The 20,287-nt window shown below is 50.4% G+C and overlaps 2 protein-coding genes across 6 annotated transcripts in view; one reads left to right on the top strand and one right to left on the bottom strand.

Moving 5' to 3' along the window:
- Positions 1-8,835, bottom strand: part of GPR161 (G protein-coupled receptor 161) — a 39,402-nt gene extending 30,567 nt beyond the window's left edge. For 3 of the 5 annotated variants that reach the window (XM_036899219.2, XM_057494949.1, XM_036899419.2), the window contains exons 1-2: positions 8,538-8,671; positions 7,442-7,559 (exon numbers count right to left, since the gene is read on the bottom strand). In XM_036899219.2, coding sequence (XP_036755114.2) covers positions 7,442-7,457 — 16 coding nt within the window. In that variant the 5' untranslated portion in view covers positions 7,458-7,559; positions 8,538-8,671. Of the gene's footprint in view, positions 1-423; positions 447-7,441; positions 7,560-8,537 lie in introns of those variants that run through there. The other 2 variants (XM_036899374.2, XM_036899310.2) reach the window with 2 other exon arrangements.
- An 8,471-nt stretch (positions 8,836-17,306) lies between these two features.
- The window catches only part of TIPRL (TOR signaling pathway regulator), a 33,716-nt gene continuing 30,735 nt past the window's right edge, over positions 17,307-20,287 (top strand). Inside the window, exons 1-2 of the mRNA XM_036899821.2 lie at positions 17,307-17,557; positions 19,684-19,863. Of these exons, the coding sequence (XP_036755716.2) occupies positions 17,454-17,557; positions 19,684-19,863 (284 nt within the window). The 5' untranslated portion in view covers positions 17,307-17,453. The remainder of the gene's footprint in view (positions 17,558-19,683; positions 19,864-20,287) is intronic.

Here is a 20,287-nt window from a genome sequence, read left to right as displayed (position 1 = left end):
GAAGCCAAATGGCCTGGTGTGAAGCTCAGCTCCTCTCCTGATCAGCCTGTGGGCGCCGCTGACCTGTCCCCTCGTACCCTCCTCACTGAGTTATGTGAGGACTTGGCCAGTGTGTTTATTTGCATGAAGTGCCTGGAAGGGTGTGGCACCAGTAAGGCCTCACTGCAGCCAGGGGGACCAGTTCAAGAGCTCACCCTGGCCTCACTTTGGGGAAGGACCCTTTCTGCACATTCAGGCCCTGGCCACGGGGGCCAGGACTTAGGCTGGAACTGCTGGAGGATGACCTAGCCCACCACAGGGCCGCCGGGCCAGCAGGCAGGGCCCGGGCTGGCAGCGGCTCTCGAAGCGCTATGGGAGGGAGCTCACAGGCAAACAAAGCTGAGGGAGTGAGAGAGGCAGGGGGAAAGGGGGCTGCAAACGAACCCAGTCACAGTGCTGGTGGGGCGACCTGCGATCTGGGACCTCCTCCTCCTCAGCTCCACAAGCTGGGCGTTCCCGTCACGTAGGCCGACGTGCCTCAGTTTCCATCGCTGGAGGTTGAAGAGGGTCCCGACTGATGCTGGGACGCCCCGGGGTCCGCGCAGACACTGGCACCCTACCTCCCTGCCGTCAGCACAGGGCATCCCTCTTCACAGCAGGGCTGCCCCCTCAGCACAGCGCTGCGGTCACCCGGGCCTCTCCTTCCTGCCAGGGGCCGCACCGCACAGGCGCCTACAGTGGGGCTGTCAGACGCCCCAGACCCGAGCTCTCGCCCCTCGGCACAGACATCGCCCACGGCTCGGGCCTCGATCCGTTCCTTTCTCCCTACACCCTTGAGAACCTTACCCAGCTCCAGAGTGAGGCTCAATTATTATTAACTAATAATAGTATTTGCAAAATACCATGCAACATACAACGAACTCTTACATACGTCATCTCATTTGGCCTTCTCAGTAACTTTCTGAGGTAGGAAGGATACTTCTCCCCATTTCGAAGAGGCAGCTGACGTAAGGTTAGGAGCATGAACTCTGGAACTGGACACCCAGCTCCGCGACTTCCCGGCTCTGTGACCTTGGCATGTCACCTGACCTCTCTGGGCATCAGCTTCCCCAGATGCCCTGCTCAGAGTACCCACCTCCTTGGTTGTGGGAGAAATCATTGTGTTCATTTTTGTACCACTGTTAATACTGTACTTAGACTCGTGTCTGGTGCCACAGAAGTGTTTGTCAAGTAAATGAAATGGGGAAACTGAGGCTCAGAAAGGTCAAGTGCTTAATTAAAGACAACAGTAGGTCACAGCTCTGCAGCTTGGTCCTTGGCTGTGAGAACACTGTCTCTTCGATCCCCCCACTCGCCAGAGCAGGTGAGGTTCAGCACGGCTTAGTGCAGCCTGTCTGCACTCCAGACTCCCGGCCCGCCGACCCCTTCGTGCGCCTTCCCTCCAGCCCGCCAGGCCACAAGCCCCATTCCCAACCTGCTGTCGCTTCTGCCCTCCTCTACCTGGAACATGCTCCCTGTGTGTGGAATGAATAAAGATTTACTAAGTCTAAATATGTTACTGATCTATTGGTATAATAACTTTACCGAAAGAGGGAAAGAAACAACCAAGTAAATGGTCAGAAGGTTGAAGCTTCAGAACAACAAAAAAATGCCAAGTCATGACCTTGAATTTGGCAGTGATTTCTTCGCTATGACACCAAAGACACAGGCAAAACAACAACAACAAAAATATATATACCGATTGGATGTCATGAGAAGTTTTAAAATGTGTGCATCAAAAGATATTATCAATAGAGTGAAAAGGCAACCCACAGAATGGGAGAAAATATCTGCAAATCATCTATCGGAGTAGGGATCCATATTCAGAATATATTGAGAACTCCTAAAATTCAACAACAGTAAAACAAACAATCTGCATCCAAAACAGATACACAGAAGGCTGTCAGCACATGAGAAGACGCTCAGCGTCACCGGTCACAGGAAGAACAAATCAAAGCTACAGGGAGGTAGCACTTCACACTCGTTAGAGTGGCTACTATCCAAAAAAAACAAAAAAAAGGAAAAAGAAGTGTTGGCAAAGATGTGGAGAAACTGGAATCCCTGTGCACTGTTGGTGGGCATGTAAAATGCTACAGTGGAAAACAGTATGGAGGTTCCACAAATAATCAAATACAAAATTACCATATGATCCAGCAATTCCACTTCTGGATGTGTATCTGAAATAACTGAGAGGAAGGTTTGAAGAAGTATTTGCACACTTATGTCCACAGCAGCATTACTCACAATAGCTAAAACATGGAAGCAACCCAAGCGTCCACTGACTGATGACTTGATGAAACACAATAGGATAGGTCCATATGGTGGAATATTATTGAGCCTTAAAAAGGAAATTCTGACACCTGCTACAGCAGGACGGACCCTGAGGACATTGCCCTAGGGGAATAAGCCAGATGCAAAAAGACACCGACTATGCCTCCACGTCTGTGAAGTATTTAGAGTCCAGTACTTTATATAATTCCAGGCACAGACAGCAGAATGGTGGTTGCCAGGCTGGGGGGAGGAGGGGCAGTGAGTCAATGGGTTTAGTTTTGCAGGTTGCAAAGCGTTCTGAGACAGATGGTGGTGATGAACACACAGCATGAATGTATATACTTAATACCCATGAACTGTGCACTTAAAAATGGCTAAGATGTACCACTTATGTCTTACGTATTTCACTGCAAGAAAGCAAGTTGAAAAAAAAAAGCCCCATGGTACCTTCTGTTTAACCTCTCCTCGCCACAGGGTCATGAAATGAAGGAAGTGGCTATCAAGGTGGCCTCTCAGCCACTGACAGAGGAGAACCACAGAAACCTGCAGATGGGGGCAGCCCACAAACTGTCAGCTGAGTTTTTTCAAAGGGCCATTGGCCTCTCTCCCAGGCCCCCACCAGCACCACGGAAGGCTGCTGACATGTCTCCCGGGCAGCACAGAGGGGAGGGTCCACTGCAGCCTCCTAGAAACCCCATAGACAATCAGCACACGTCTTGGGGACGATGCCTCACTCAGGAGGGTCGTGAACCCAAGAAAAAAGTGCTTTAGGAAAGGAGAGAAAGCGGTGGTTTGACCAGCTCCCTGGGGAGGCTCTAGCAGCCCAAAGGCCAGCAATACCTTCCTACAGAAGTAAGCCTTCCAGCCCCACCCAGGCAGCTATCTGCCCTTCGCCAGGCCACAGACACCCCAGCCTGACCACACCACCCCCTGGGGGGAAAGGGCAGGAGGGCCGCCTCTCCAGGGCCAGGCTCAGGAAAGCCTTCCCGACACCGGCCCTCGGCCATCCCGCCTCGAACCGGGAGCCTCGCAAATTCCAAAGGAAAGCTGGGTCAGACTGGGTCAGAACAGTCCAAGGCCGTTCCGAGTCTACCCAACACGCTGCCAGAAGTGGCTGTGGACAGTCACCGGCAACTGGACCAAATGATTTTCAAGAGGAATATATGACCTGGCCACAGCATTTGGGCAAGTAAAAGCAATGAAAGGCATCCAAATTGGGAAGGAAGAAGTAAAACTATGGCTGTTTGCAGATGACATGATACTATACACAGAAAACCTTACAAAATGCCACTCTAAGACTATTAGTACTAATACATGTATTCGTAAATTACTGGATACAAAATTAAAATACAGAAATTGGTTACGTTTCCACACACTAATGAGCCATTGGAAACAAAAATTAAGAAAAAAAATCCCATTGATGATTGCATCAAACACAATAAAATATCTAGGAATAAATTTAACCAAGGAGGTGGAAGATTTATACTCTGAAAACGTAAGATTTTGATGACAAAAACTGAAGACAACACAAATTCCATACCTGTGGATTGGAACAATTAATATTATTAAAATATCCATACTACCAAAGCAAGCTACAGATTCAGTGCAATCCCTGTCAAAATACCAATAGCATTTTTCAGAGAACTAGAGCAAATAATCCTAAAATTTGTATGGAACCACAGTCGACCCTGACTGACCAAAGTAATCTTGAGAAAGAACAAAACTGGGGGTGTCACACTTCCTAATTTCAAACTATATTACAAAGCAACGGTAATCAACACAGCATAGTACTGATATGAAAACACGTATGTAGTTCAATGGAACAGAGCAGAGGGCCAAGAAATAAACTGATGCTTATATGGTCAATTAATCTAAGACAAATGAAGCGTACAATTTTGAATAGACAGTCTTCTACTAAAGGTGTTGGGAAAACTGGACGGCTACATCCAAAAGAATGAAACTGGATCACTATCTTACACCATATACAAAAATAATTCAACAAGGATTAAAGACTTCTGAATGTAAAACTTGAAACGATAAAACTCCTAGAAGAAAACAGAGGCAGAAAGCTCTTTGATATCTGTCTCAGTAATATTTTTTGGACCACTGGTCCTCACCCCAGGCAAGCACAATAAAAGCTGAAGTGAACAAGTGGGGTTGCGTCAAACTAAAAAGCTTCTGCAGGGCACAGAAAACCCTCAATAAAATGAAAAGGCAACCGACTGAATGAGAGAAGATACTGCAAATGATATATCCAATAAGGGGTTAATATCCAAAATGTACAGAGAACTCAGCTAAGTCCACACCAAAAAAAATGGGCAGAGGAAACGAATAAACATTTTTCCACAGACATACAGATGGCCATCATGACAAAATGCTCCACATCACTCATCATCAGGAAATTGCAAATAAAACCACTTAACACCTCACACCAGTGAGAATGGCCACCATCCAAAAGACAAGAGATAACAAGTGTTGGCGAGGATGTGGGGAAGAGAAAGCCCTCATGCACCGTTGATGGGAATGTAAAATGGTGCAGCCACTATGGAAAACGGTACGGAGGTTCCTCAAAAAATCAAAAATAGGCATGCCATATGACTCAGTAATTCCATTTCTGGGTATTTATCTGAAGAAAATGAAAACACTAATTCAAAAACTCACTTGGCAACTTGAGGCTTCAGTTTCATCATCTGGCCCAGGTGAGAGGGGAAGGCTCAGAGCAGGGCTGTGCTAACAGAGGCAGTGAGAAGTGATCAAGCTCATTAATACCCAACATTTTAGAGCTAAAAGAGGTCATGGAAGTAACTCATTCTAGTTGTTATTTTACAGATGATGAAACTGAAGCCCAAAGATGTCAACTGAGTTACTCATAGCCATACACATAATTATTGGCATAACCCAAATTTCCTAATTGCCATCACTACACCTCTGTCCTACCTGGCCATCCCAGGGGTGGGTGGGGAATGCAGAAGACAGGAATATGGAGCCTCTAGAAGGTAATCCCAGTCGAGTTTAAAATAAATGACGGCCTGCTTTGGGCAATGCCCTCCTGGCCAAACCCAGCGCGCCCTCCCTTGAGCTCTCTGTGGCCTCCAACACCTTGGACTGCTTTCATTTCTTTCTGAGATACCCCTTCCCTTGCTTCCCCCGATCCTGCTCTCTGCAGCCTCTCCCTTCCTTTGTTCCTGACCAGTCATGTTTACCTGTAACCATCCTGCCCTCTAAGAGTTACTGCTTCCCAACATGCCGTCTGGCACACGACTTCTTCAACTGTCATCTCAGAGGAAAGTAACTGTTTGCCTCCTCCACGTCTCCTTCCCTCTCTCTGGTAGTTGACCTGAGTGTCCTCTGCCGTCACCCTTTCATACTCTTGAGTTCCTCCCATAAAGATGTGCCTTCATGGAGGCGACACGTGACTTACACCTCGCCAATCAGCATATTCCAACTCCCTGAGACCCAACCAGTTTATAAGATCACGGGGTGGCTGGTGGGGTATCAGGGATATTGACAGCCCCCCTCTCCTGTTAGAGCTGAACCTGCAACTTCCCCTCGCCATCACAAGTGGAGAGCCTGAGACAAGAGGAGGTGAGAAAATGAGTCCTGATAAAATCATTTGAGCCCTGAGCCCATGCCTGAAGCCAGGTACACTCCTGAGCTTTTCAGTGACATGAGCCAATGACATTCCTTTTAGCTTAAGCTGATTTGAACTGGATTCTCTACCACTTGTGTAAAAGAAAGAGTCCTAACTGATACCTTATCTCTCTGTATGCTCCTTCTCTGGACCCTCTTAAACAAGGCCTCCAAGGTCTTCATCTGCAACCTAGACAACCCTTTGCAGCTCCAGATTCATATCCACCCATCTAGGAGGTCTTCTCTCCCATATGTCACATGCAGGCACCTCGGAAGGAACATGTGCAAAATGGAATCCATCTCTGCTTCGACCATCTCAGCATGCTACTCTTCATGTTTTTCTCTACCCTGGAAAAAATGTCACTCCACCCAAAACAACACTCAAGACAGAAATTTAGGACCTTCTGCCAGGAAATCCTGATGGCGCTGAGATCCTGACTGGCTCTTTCTGACTGTGCGACCCGGGTAGATTAATGAATTTATCTGACCCTTGGGTTCCCATACTGACTTGCTTGGATTCAATGAGAAAATGGACATAAAGCAGTAGATGTTGGTTGGTCCCAACAGCCAGTACGTCACTAACTCTGAATCAAAACTTCATCCTCGCTGCTTTCCCCTCAGCTCAGAGCCTCACCGTCTTTCCCCTGGACGACCACCAGATGTTTCCATCTCTGAGATGGGGAGAAGGAGTGGAGGAGACGTGTAGGCGACTTAAACTGATTTCCCTATATATTTCTATGTTAAAAAAAATCTCTTATAATAACTTGTATTTTTGCAAAATCACTACATTCCCTGCTAGCTTTCCCACTATTTACCCAAGGTCACAGGTTTCTAAGTGGCACCACTGGATGCAGGCCGACTCCAGGCTGTGCTCTGAATGCAGAGCATCTTGACTGTTCCTTGAATACAAAACAAGCCCGCACACAGTCAAGTGTGCTTCCTCGGGTTTTTCCCCTGGCAGCACTGAAAACTTCTTCCCTGATGAACAGACCTGCCATGAATGCCATCCTCTCCCTGCTGGGCACATACACCGGCCAAGGAAACAGATAAAAGGTCACCACTCTCTCCGCAAAGGAGTAGAAATCCCAGCTGAACGAATGAAACCATAAAGCCAGTCCCTGCTACAACCTCCCCTAGCGTGGATGGTCAGCCACAGCTGTGCTGTTCTCAAAGGGCAACGGCGAGAGGACCCCACTTCTGGCCAGTCACGCTGTATCTCAGAATGCCAGCAAGTGCCTCCTGAGGTCTGAGGCATGCCACCACTGGCCTGCTCATACAATTTCACTGCCCTGCACATTCTGAACAAATGTTCTGAATTCATTGCCAACTTTAAAAACTGGGAGCTTTTTTCCACAAACGTACAGTTTCCGTCCAAATTCAGACGGGACAACAACGTGCTGGAACCTTGTTACACCTGCATCTGCCTCTTTACAGGAAGGCATGCTCTCTGCGCAGCCCCCACCCCAGACCCTCCCCAACTCCCCCGCCCATTCCCGCAGCAGTTCGCACCACAGAACTGCACCTCCTCCGGCTGACATCTAAGTCAGCTCCAGTTCAGACCATTCTGCCTTCCGTGGCACCCAAAGAGCTCAGCCCCTCTGACCACCACCCGTCGGTTCTCAGACTCTCCCTGCACGGGGCTGCAACACAAAGAGAAAGACTTGGATATCTAAGGGCTTGGATCTGGCTTCTAAAATGCCAAGCAGGCCTCTTTTTGAGGGGCTCCTAATTTCCCTGCCACCGCTGGAGCCGTCCGGCGAGGGAGAAATCCTGAGTTCAAGGAGTGCCTGGGCTGCGGAGCCCACTGTCCAAAGACCCGGGCTCAGGCCTGGCTGCTTACTTGCTGGGCAGAGAACCTCACCCCGAGTCTCAAATTCCTCACCTATAAAAGGAGCTAATAGCGCTTCACAGGACTGTTATGTGAATGAAATAAAAACCGTACATGAAAGTGCCTGTGAGCATCTTACAAATAAAAAATAAGATGAGTGGACAGGTAGCGGGGCGCTGTGGTAGAGCTGCCCCAACCGGGTGGCATGAATCCCGGTCAGAGGGCTGGTGAAGAGCCCGTGGGTGTGATCCCACCTCTCGGCGGTCGGGGCCTGGGAACGTCTCTCCCCACCTGTCCGGGCGGCTGCAGGGAGGTGGGGCATCGGGGAAAGCCGCGATTTCCCGCCGCAGCACTCGTCCGAGCTCGCGTCCAGGTCCAGGCGCCGGGGGAGAGGAGGCTGGGCGGAGGGGGAGAGGCACGCGGTGCGCACCCTCCCCAGCCGGGCACGCAGAGGGGCTCGCCCGCCGCCATCACCGGCCCTGGACACATCGGGGGACTAGGGTCCCCTCCCTCCACAACCACGCCCTCCCCGCTTCCGAGGCTCCGGACGGAGCTCCGCACCGCGCGGCGCAGATACAGCCGCGGGCAACGCCAGCCTCGCAGCGGGGCTCGAACGCGACCCCGCGTGCGGCCCCGGGGCCGGACAGCAGCCAGACCCGCGCGGCGCGCCGGGCCTCCCAGCTCGCCAGCAGGCGTGGCCGCCCCGCGACGGATCGGTCCCCAGGCTCGCAGCGTCGGCCTCTCGCGCGCCCGAGGGGCAGGGGCACCGCCCCCGGAGGGGGTCGCTCACCTGGTCCTGCCGATCGCGGCCCGCCTCGGCCGCGGCGTCCGCACACCTCCCCCGAGCGGGGCCGGCTCCTCGGCCCGGGGGCCTGGAGGGGCTGCGCGGGGACGCGCCCCCGAGGTCTCCCCACAAAGGGCTGCGGCGGAGCCCGGCCCTGCTTCGGGGGCGCGCAGGGAGAGAGCCGGCCAGGCGAGGCCTGCGGAGGGGCGCGAGGACCCCGGCCCGCCTGCTCCCCGAGGGGCGCCGCCGCGGCTCCAGGCCCGCCCGGGCCGCTTCCTGCCTCCCGGCCGCGCGGGACGGGTTTCGGGTTTCAGTCCAGGGCCCGCCTCGCCCCTCCCACCGCCCAACAGCCGGCCCGCGGCCCCGGCAGCCGCAGCCGGGAACTTTGCGCCCCGCGCCCCATCCCCTCCCGCTGGCCTCCGCCCCGCCCCTCGGAGCACCCACTCCTTACCTCTGGCCCCCGCCCCGCCCCGCCCCCGCCCCGCCGGCGCCCCGCCTCCTCCCCCCCAGTCCCCTCTCCCGCCCGGCCCACGAACCGCCCGCGGCTGCCCTTTGTCCGCCCTCACCGCCCCTCTCGCCGCACTTCTCTCCCGCACAGCTCCGTGGTCCGCGCCGGGTCTCCCGCTCCTCCGTCGCGGTTCCGGCCGCGGGGACGTCCCCTCCCTCCCGCGGCATCGCGCTCGGACTTTGAGGTTCCCCGCGGGCCCCGCGCGCCCTCCTCCCGCCGGCGCGCCCGGAGCCCGGCGCGGGGACCCCGCCGCGGAGCCAGCCCGGGCAGGAGCCCGGAGTCCGGGAGTGGAGGCGAAGGAAAAGCCCCCCCACCCAGCCCGGCGCGGCCGCACGGCGCCCCCCCACCGGCCTCTGCCCCCTGCTCGCCCCCGCGCTCTCCATCCGCCCGGGCCGCCTGCGGTTTCTACGCGGCAGTCTTAATAAGCGGAAGAAAAGTTGAAGCAAACAGTAAACCTTTAAAAACGAAAGGAGCGAGAACAGGACAAGTATCAGGTAAGCGGTTACGTCCCAGTTCACCAAACTCCGGCAAAAACATGCCGCGCCCAGAGCGGGACCGCATTCCTTTGAAAGCCATCCGATTCAATAACTGCATTAATTATTCCCTTGTTTACAGATCGGGACTGTGGGAGCCGCTTTCTTCTTTATTATCAGGCCCTGACGCACCTTCTAGAACAATAATTTCCTGTCTAGCACCTGCCAAACACCCAGCTTGTCTTCAGGGACAAATGGGATAATGGGGAGGAAAAAAAGTAAATGGATGCCTTAATTTCCCTATGGGAAAGACGCTTTATTTAGTCAAAACTGGATGCTGAAACTCAGTCTAGGTCACCAGCAAGCCAGTTGCGAATTCAAGAAACAAGAACAGGGATTTAAAAAAAACATTTTAAATACTCCGGTAAACAGACTGCTTTTAAGTTCCTTCAGCAACTGGCTTGCCGGTTAAATGTAAGACCTGAAACCATAAAACGCTTTAAAGAAAACATAGGCAATATGCTCTTAAACATTAGCATCAGTACATTTTTTCTGGATATGTCTCCCCAGGCAAGGGAAACAAAAGCAAAAATAAATAAGTGGGACGACATCAAACTAAAAAGCAAAAGAAACCATCAACAAAATGAAAATGCAACCTACTGAGTAGGAGAAAATGTTCTCAAGTGATGTATCTGATAAGGGGCTAATATCCAAATATATAAAGAACACATACAAAAGAAACCCCCCCCCACACACAAATAGTCTAATTACAAAGTGGGCAGAGGACCTGAGGAGACATTTTTCTAAAGGAAACATACAGATGCCAACAGGCACGTGAAAAGATGCTGAATATCACTAATCATCAGGGAGATGCAAATCAAAACCACGAGATACCATCTCCTACCAGTCAGAATGGTTAATAGCAGCAAGATAATAAAGTGTCAGTGAGGATGTGGAGAAAGGGACCCTTCTACACTTGGTGGGGATGTAAATTGGTGCAGCCACTGTGGAAAGCAGTATGGATGTTTCTCAGAAACCTAAACATAGAAATACCAAACGATGCAGCAATTCCACTCCTGGGAATTTACACTAAGAAAATAAAATCACTAATCTGAAAAGATATATGCACTCCTATGTTTATTGCAGCATTATTTACAATAGTCAAAATATGAAGACAACCTAAATGTCCTTTGATAGATGAGTGGGTATAAAAGATGTGGTGCTTATATACAATGGAATATTCCTCAGCCATAGAAAAGAATGAATCCTATTTGCAACAACATGGATGGGCCTAGAGGGTATTATGCTGAGTAAGATAAGTCAGAAAGACAAATACCATGAGTTCACTTATGTGAGGCATCTAAAAAACAAAAGAAATGAAAAAAAAAAAACCTGAAATGGGCTCAAACAGAACAGACTGGGTTGCCCGAAGGGACTAGGGTGGCTGGACAAAATAGGTGAAGGGGATCAGTTATAAAAAGAAAACAAATCCTACCATTTGCAACATGGATAGAGCTAGAGGGTATTATGCACAGTGAAATAAGCCAGGCGGAGAAAGACAAGTACCAAATGATTTCACTTCTTTGTGGAATAGAAAAACAAAGCAAAACAGAAGGAACAAAACAGCATTAGACTCATAGACACTGAGAAGTGACTTGTGGTTACCAAGGGGAAGGGGGGTGCAGGGTGGGGAGGGAGAAGGGGTCTTTTGAACCACTATGACATACATTTGGTAAAAAAAACCAAAAATAGGTGAAGGGGAAAAAGACAGTAAGAATGCTTGATATCTTAATCTGGGCAATGGTTACATGAACATATATACATGTCAAAATTCATCAAGCTGTACCCTAAGATTTGTGCAACTTATTGTATGTACCTCAACAAAAAAATTTTTCAAAATGAAATGGAAAACAAATAAAAAGAAACTTCTTAAATTAGAAAAAAATTAGATGGGAAAAAAAGTGCAATCCATCTATCTGTGCTGGCACAGATATTTGCCCATGGTATGGTAGATGAAAAGTTCCAGAAAATACATAAGTAGTATGATCCCATTTTTATAAACGTGTGTTTCTGTGCACATTTGTATGTGCATTAGAAATCTGCAGGTGTATACAACAAACCAGACCTGATTATATTTGGATTTAGGTTAGTGGGAACAGAAACTTAACTTTGTACAGTTTCTGTATTGAATTCTCTGTGTGTATTATTTCATCATTTTTAAAAATTTTGAGAAAATTAAAATGCAGTTAAACACTTGATAAATACATCCAAATATGCATATTAATGTGTTTTCATCTGCAGCAAAATAGTTAAGCACATATCATGTGCTCTTGAGATATTTAGCAAAACAGACAAAGGTCCCCGCCCTTAAGGAGCCTCCATTTTAATCAAAATTTGAGCGGGAGAAGGAGCATCTGGACGCAGAGGAGACGGTGGTTTTCAATGATAAGTGTCAGGTTAGGGCTTTTGGAGAATCTGACACTTGAGCCAATAGCTGGGGCTCATCCTTAGGATGTCCGAGAAAGGGCGTCCTGCACAGACAGACCGGCTACTACAAAGCATCTAAGGCAGGAGTGTGTCCCGCGTCCTAAGGGAGCAGCGGGTAGGCTGGGTGGCTGGGGCGGAGCGAGCACGCAGGGCAGTGGGAGAAGGTGGTCAGGCAGGGAAGGGGGGCGGGGGGCTCTCACAGGCCACAGTGGGCCTTGGGCTTTTACTAGGAGCAGAACTGGGGGGATTTGGGGTGGAGAATAATGGTTCTCTCAGTGGAGGCGACACAAGAGTTTAATTCTGGCTGTACTTTATAAGTAGAGGTAATAAGATTGCCTCGTACGCTGGATGTGGACCAGTGGACTAAGAGACATCAGGTGTCGCACTGCCCCACGGCCCGTCCTGGCGGGGCTTTCTCTCCGCCGTGTGTTGCCCGTTTGCTGCAGTGCTCATTTCGAGTTGCCTCGGCTCTGGGCTTGGGCCGGCGATGGGAGCGGGGTCCAGAGAACCGGAAACCAAATGACAGCGTCAGTCCCGGAAAGCCACTACACTGCAGGTGGGGAAATGGTTTGCCAGGAGCGTCTGGACCAGCTGAGGAGGCGCGGAGGTATTCTCTCCTGCACACTTACTTTGTTCTGCTTCAGAACTCCTGGTCTTTCGTGCACCCCTTTCTGTTCTTATTGCCGCTGTCATCTTAATTTTTTAAAATGTAGACCACTGCATGCACGGCCCTTTGAAGGAGAACTGGTCGTGTCCATAGCTGTCCACATTTTGAGTCAAAAGACCTGGGTTCTGATCCTGACTCAGTGCCAGGCTTGCTGGTGGTCTTGACTCCACGAAGGGAGACTGAGAATCTGATCAGATACGGGCAAGACGTGAGGTGAAAGAGATCAAGGCTTCCGAGGCCGACGGGGCACAGAGCCTGTCACCCCAGCCCCCTTCACCAGGGGCGCCCAACGGCTGCCTTGTCTGTTTTGTTTTGATATAAGCACAGTTCCTTTTGAGGAGTTAAAAAAAACAAATCAGTTTAGACAGCTAGTAAAAACAGAGCCAGAATGGATATTTACAAAGACGCAGGAGAAAAATATCACATGCAGTGAGGTAAGCGGTAGGAAAAAGCATTTCGAGGCCCTGATGTTTGAGAGGAAGGTAGTAATACAGATTAATAGACTTTGTAAAGTATGCATGTTAAGGATGTCAGGGGAGCCACTAAGCGGGAACAGAATATATAACTTAGAGCCTCGGCTTAGTGCATTGTAAGCCAGAAAACTGGGGAATTTCTATGGCTGCCTATTGTAAGTATCTCTGGCTTCTTAGATCTGCAGGGCTGAAACCACAGAAAATGAGAAGCGGTTACAGCCCAGCAGGCGGCTGGCTTTCAACAGAGGCTCAGCTTGCAGGTTTGCAGGTCTCTTACGTGAGTTTAGGGCTCAATTGATTAGACCAACGGTGGGAAATTTCAATTTGGATAGTAAGATTTGGGAAAACTTCAAGTACCCTGATCCGGCAATCCCCAGCCCCTCTTCCTGTCTCGATGAGATGGTCCTGACTTGCTTGAAGGCCCAGGATGGCTTCATCTGACTCAGATAATTGCAAGGGGGTGCCAGTGTTCTCTGTGCCCCACACCTACCCCTTCCCAGTGCCGCCGGACGCTTACTCAGTGCCAGGATACCCAGGGAACCAGCCGCAAAATCAAATCCAGAGCTCGTGAACAGCAAGCAAAGCCATGTCCTGCCAAGTCCCAGGAAACAGGTGTGGGGGTAAAATCTGAGGATGCTGTCCAGGGAGGGGAGGGAGGAATGTGGTTGTCAGGTGAGCTGAAGGCATTGATGTGCGGATGATGGTGCCAACAGCTGGGACTTGTTTACTCAGGAGGTTTACTGAAATCTGAACTCAACCATGACCCTTGATGCCAGGACTAGAGGTACAGGTTTTCCTTGGTTTGATGTAGAAGTAATGAAACTCATAGGGTGACAAGAATGTTGGAGTGGGTCCCACATGCACTGTGTGCACCCACCTCCTACTTGTGCTCCCTGGGACTAGAGGACATGCCAGTCCCTTTACCAAGAAATGCGCTGCAGAAAGGGCCACTGCCATCCCTGGAAGTGCACCATCGGCCTCTGCAGGGCAGGGATGACGGTGGGTGATGAGCCACTGGAGGAGACGCCTTGATGTCCATGGGGTTGCAGGGGTGTCCAAGCTGGTAAAGGCCGAGCAGGAACACTTCAGGGACCAAAAGCAACGAGTATGTGACTATAAAAGGCAGCAAGGGCAGAGGGATTGCCCACAGAGACCTTGGCAGCATAACTAGGTCAGAAACAGATGGGAGAAGTTTCTGCTCGATCTACGTTACCCGCACAACCCTGAGTCTAGTAAAAACACTCGGATCTCATCGCCGTGGGAGCCGCGGCCTCGCTACTGGTTCCCAGACCTGAGTCGGTTCACAGATTCTGAACCCCTCGAGTGAAAGGGAAGCTGGGGCACCTATGGATGGGGAATTTGGCCAAATTATTAGCAACATCAGTCTTTATCATAGTCCATAGTACAGAGAGGAATTGTTCTGAGATAGAAGAGAGAGTTAAATTGAGTGATAATGGATACAGTGCACAAATGTGAGCAGTATCTTAATGCCCATGAGCGTTCATTCAGAAGTGCCTGCACACCATGCAGATATTAGCATTAGTATGGGATTCCACCCGTGGGGTACAAAGGGAAGCCAGTCATATCTGACATCTTGTTTCCACAGGCTCTTCCTCCGAAAATCCAGTTTTCTTTTTTACATGGCCAAGTCTTCTCTCTTGGTGGCCACTGTCCTTCTTTGTCATCACAGAATACACAGGTCAGAGGACCAGTATCTTGACTGTGGCTTTGTGCTCTCTAGGCCATGGATCAGACGTTTCTCCCTTTGCTGGTTCTCTCCCATATTTCCTCTTCTCTCTAAACGCTGTCCTACCGCCTCCAGTGAGGCCAACAGTCCACAAAGTCTTTTGATCATTCGCCACTAATAGGTGTGAGCATGCATCCTTAATTTGCTTACAAATAAAATGCATGTGAATATGTGATATATCATGTACATTACAAAACATACACAGAAATAGGACTAAAAGAAAGATGAGATAAACAGAGTGAGAAGCACTAATAGTTTCTTCCTCATTTCCAGTGCGTTTGTATGTATCCTGGTGTGGAAAAAGTCCCAAGTTCTTTAGCACAGCATCAAATCCCATCGTGATTTGGCCCATGCCTGCCCATCTCAGTTACTGTCCTCTACCTGCCCGACAAGCTGATGTCCCAGCGGCCCTCAGCTGCTTCCTGCTCCTGGCCCACACCTGCTGGTCCTTGTTCCGGAAGTAGCGTGTCTCCTTACCGTGAAGTCTTTTGTCTTTAAGCCTTGCATCAGCTCTTTTGTGAATCATTCCTCACCTATACAGAGATAATTCCTCTCCCTCCCTCCAGCCCTGGTACCACGCCCATGTAAACACACGCAGATGTCATATGGTGGAGTTTATCTATTTACTTCATTTCTTATACTTGAGTGCAGTTGATCTTATACTTGAGATTACAGACAATGTCTTGTGTATCTATATCCTTGGCATGTTGAACAAAGTTGCTTGAGGCTGGGGAATATAGCTTATTCATATTCTTCATTGTAATATCTTTCTTGAAGTATAGTGCCTCATATCTTAGAAATGTAGATATTCATTGAAGAAACAGGCGGGTAGATGGGTGGATGGTTAGACAGATGGAAAGGTAAGTGGATGAACGGAGAGACAAGGGGAAAGCATGAACATTGTTTGAAAAGTCAGAACGGTCATGTGGAAGGAGTATGTTTGCCCCATGGTACTCCAGAGGGCAAAACCAGGTTCAAATACTGTAAGTAACAAGGAAGCAGATTTTAGCTTAATCTAAAAGAGAACATTCTAATCATTAGGGCTTCATAAATGGCACAGGCTGTTTAGAGATGGTAAAGTCTGATGAATGAAGATTTTTTTTTGAGGAATTGTACGTTCATTTAATAAAGTTGTCGAGAAAAAATATGGTATGGCTTACAATATTCGCACCTACAGGATGGAGTCTCTCACTGTCCCTCTGAACTCTTCCCAGTTCCCTCCACTCCAGCCACAGTGGCCTTCCTAAAACGTGACAAGCTCACTACCTCTTTTGGGCCTTAATATCCAATGCCTGGAATGTTCTTCCATATTTTTCTTGGGTCTTCCTTCCTTTGGCAGGTCACTGCTGAGTGTCACCTCCACATAAATGGCTCTTCTCATCACTGCATCTGTACCCCAGTCTGTGACACACACACACACACACACATTTCCAATTAAGTTGCTTAATGTTCTGCACAGAATTTATCTATGTCTGAAATCATAAATTTTGTTTGTTTACTTGTTTATTACTTGACATTCATTTGGATGAATGCATGGACAGTGATAACTGGAATGAGGGAAGTTGACTTAAATCATCATGGTGGCTCAGAGAAAGAAGAGAGCAAGTCTAGCCTCCAGGGTTCAGGAAAAGCCTTTTGAAAGACACCTATCAGTCCAAGGCAGATCTTACCAGGCTAGGGCAAGGCAAGGGGTGGAGGCTGCGCCTGGAACATCTGTATTTTCCAAAGGTGCCAGGTTGAGCCTGAAAGAACTCAGGTTTGAGTATGACTGTTCCAAGCAGGTAGAACAGCAGGAGTAAAAGCTCAGAGGTAGGGTTGAGTGCAGGTGGGACGGCTAACGGAGTCCCTGGAAATGGGGCCATACAGACAGACTTGGGAGATGCCCTAACATCAAACCATCAATCTCATTTTGAAGCAATTGAAGCCAAAACCGTTGGTTAAATGGTTTGCCCAAGGATACACAAAACAGCGTTCAAAAGCGGATTTGGCACCCGGTCTGCAGCGTTTCCCGCATGCCAGGTGCCTAGGCAGCAGCCAGATCAGAAAGGCTTGAAATGCCCTCAGGATGTTAGGAGTCTGTCAGTCAAGGGGCGGGATGTCCACTTCTAAATCAGTTACAGTGTTGGACCTCCTAAACAATAAGGATCTTTTTTTTCTGACTTCAACAAAAGTGTAGGGCACTTCCTTTCCACGCCGCGCGGTCCGCACGCGAGGCGGCCGCGGTGTAAGCAGAGCCTGAGCGCTCAGACCAGACTCGCCTTCTCCGCCCCCCCGGCCGCAAACTCCTGGGATGACGTCATCCGGGGCCCCGCCCCGAGGTGAAGCCCCGCCCCCGGGGGCTCGCAGGCCTTCCGTGTGCGTCACGGCGTAGCACGTGGGTCACGAACAGTGGCAGCCCTGCCCGGAAGCGAAAGCGGGAGCGGGAGGAAGGGCGGCCCTGCGTGCGGCGAGGGCGGGTATGGTAACGGCGCCGGGCCGCGGGAGGCGGAGGCTCACGGGTCGGCCGCCGCTGTCGTCGCCGCCGTGCCGGGCTGTGCCGTGAGGCGCGCGCAGGCCCCGCCGCGGCCATGATGATCCACGGCTTCCAGAGCTGCCGCCAGGACTTCTCCTTCGGGCCGTGGAGGCTGACGGCCGCCAAGACGCACATCATGAAGTCGGCGGACGTGGAGAAGTGAGGCAGCGGCGCGGGCGGGCGGGGCTCGGGCCTCGGGGCGCGGCCTCCGAGCTGCCGCGGCGAGCCTCCCGCCGCCTCCCCGCGGTGTTCGCCTGCGACGGGCGCGGCCCCCCGGGGCCTACCCGCCCTGCCTTCGCCCCCGCACGCGGCTTTTTCTGGGGGCTGTGACCCGTCTGCCTGGCGTCGGTCACGGGGGTGATGCCTAGGCTCGGTTTTCAGCGCGTCGGGGGCTGGGCGGGCGCCCGAGACGCGGAGGGTAAATGAGCTTCCGCCTCGGGGACCCGCAGTCCTGGGAGCCACAGACACAGTTAAGGCGCCGCGAGCATAACTGGGAGAGGCGCCTGCGCGGGTCACAGCAGACGTCGGGGTGCCCGAACTGCGTCTCCGGGAAGGCGGGGGGCGTGGGAGGCCGGCCGCGCGGGAGCTGTGGCGCTAGAACTGAGTCGTGACCAAGTTGGGGGGGGGTCGGGGTGACGCGTGGAGCCGGGGGTCAGGGAGAGGGAGCCCTGATTTGTCTGCAGACCTGTTGTGTGTGATTGGAGCGTGAGGGAGAAGTGAGACGTAGGCCCTGGGGTGGAGGCACCGGGAGGTCTGTGCCAGGCGAAGGAGTCTTGTCCCCGGTGGGACTGCCGCCGGTGCAGTTTTATGCAAAGAGGTGAAGTGCCCAGCTGTGCGCTCTGAAGGTGATTGCAGGGTGGGCCGGGGGCTGCGGGGCTGGGTAAGGAGACCGGCCGGAAGCGGAGACCGGAGACGAGGGGTTTCGGAGGACTGCCCTGCATTTGACGGCCAGGTGACGCGAGGAGGAGGGAGAGAGAGGAATCTGGGCTGCCCGCGGGGTTTCTGGTCCCGGCTGACGGGTGGGAGGCATTGTCATTGACCAGGGTGAGAAACGCGGGAGAAGGGGCAGATCCCCGGCGGCTGTCGGAGAGAAGGAGTCTAGTTTGTTAGGTGAGTTGTGTGTGGGTCATGGCGTGAAGATGTAGTTAGGCACTTGTGCCGGGGGTTGAGTTTGCTCCCCTTGGTTCTTGTCCCCGCGACACAAAGAACGGAAGGGCAGAGACCCAGCAGAGAAGCAGAGTTAAGGCTTTATTTGAATGCACTCCAAGGAGGAGCAGGTCAGAGGCAAGGTGGGCACAGGCAGGTTTGCTTGAATAGAGAAGAGAGGAAGGAAAAACGAAGGGAGGAAAGGGAAGCTCATTGAACTCCTACTCCGCCTGGGGCGCAGCTCCTGCCCACTCCTAAAGCCAGGGTCACCTGGTGTCCAAGTGTCCACTTGATCTGCACAGCGCGGGAATTACATCCTGCCACTCTAGAATGTGGGGGACCTACGGAGCAATGGATGGAGCGAGATTATATTCTGAGAACTTCTACTTCCCTATTGGTTATTGGTCTGAAGTGAAACAGGGAGAGAGAAAAAAGATTGCATTGAGAATAGAAAGCTGAATGAAATAGGAAAGCGACAAAGACTTTTAGCACCGGAGGTGGAGGTCAGGGAGTTACTGTCTTTATCAAGGAGAAGAGTTCAGAGACAAGTGCGACAGGCTAATGCAACAAGAAAAGTTCATTTGATAAGAGAGTACACACTCAGATGGGAGTGGGGCCACCTCAGAGAAGAGGTGCACTGAAGGGTTCAGGGTTTAGGGTTTGGGGTTTTATAGGGCCTTTTGCGTAGACATCAGTGTAAGGCATGATGTATACAGGTGATACATGATTCCTTTGAATTTTTGTCTTAAGAGTGGGGATATTTAGGTGACTGTGTCAGTCCAGCTCTCAGCATTCTTTACTCATAGAGGTTCACTTACACTCCAGAGGTCTGTCTCTTTCTTGTCCCGGATACAAAGTTACTTAATTGATTAAGGTACTGGAAGAAGAGGGAAAACAGCACATAGATTAAGTTAGAATAATAAGCTGGGTCTTTTTTTGCACGCTAAGTAGATTTTACAGTGGCATGACCCTTGTCCCTTTTCCCTGCTTTTTTATCAATAGAACACTTGCACTAAGCATTTGTGTTTTATTCAGGGTCCCTTAGAACTTCACTCAGATCATGTTAAAACTTTTGACTCTCAGACACTTTATAATTATAACCATATTGGAAATTTTACCTGACTTTTGGTCATACCTAGGTTAGCTGATGAATTGCATATGCCATCTCTCCCTGAAATGATGTTTGGAGACAACGTTTTAAGAATCCAGCATTGCTCTGGCTTTGGGATTGAATTCAATGCTACAGACGCATTAAGATGTGTGAACAACTACCAAGGAATGCTCAAAGTAGCCTGTGCTGAAGAGTGGCAGGAAGGCAGGTGAGAATCTGGGCAGTTAGGGGCTAAGCAGAACAGAAAAGAGTTGAAAGAAATAGTCATGTGTATTTTTATTACAGTGAGGAGCTAGTAGGATTATTAAACTTGATAGTTGGGTCATTCTAGAATTCATAAAATGGAGATGAGCTATACCCCACCTCTTGAGTACCTGTTGGATTAAATCAAATGACAATTGAGCCCAACTGTGTGGCTTCCTTTGAGCTGTCAGTGTTCTTCAGTGAAGAGGCAGTGCACTCTGTCCTTCAGTGTTCCTATTTTTGAAGAAAAATGTTTCCTTAAAATTTGCATTGAAAATTTGAGGAGGATTGAAATAAAAGTATGTTTTCTTTGATAATTAAACCAGCAGTTATTTACTTTGTGCCTGTTGTGTTGTGTACTAAGTACCTTGGAAGTAGAAAGAAGTGTA

The sequence above is a fragment of the Manis pentadactyla genome, chromosome 19 (assembly GCF_030020395.1).
Source record: "Manis pentadactyla isolate mManPen7 chromosome 19, mManPen7.hap1, whole genome shotgun sequence".
Lineage (NCBI taxonomy): Eukaryota > Metazoa > Chordata > Mammalia > Pholidota > Manidae > Manis > Manis pentadactyla.
This window is presented reverse-complemented; position numbering and strand designations above follow the sequence as displayed.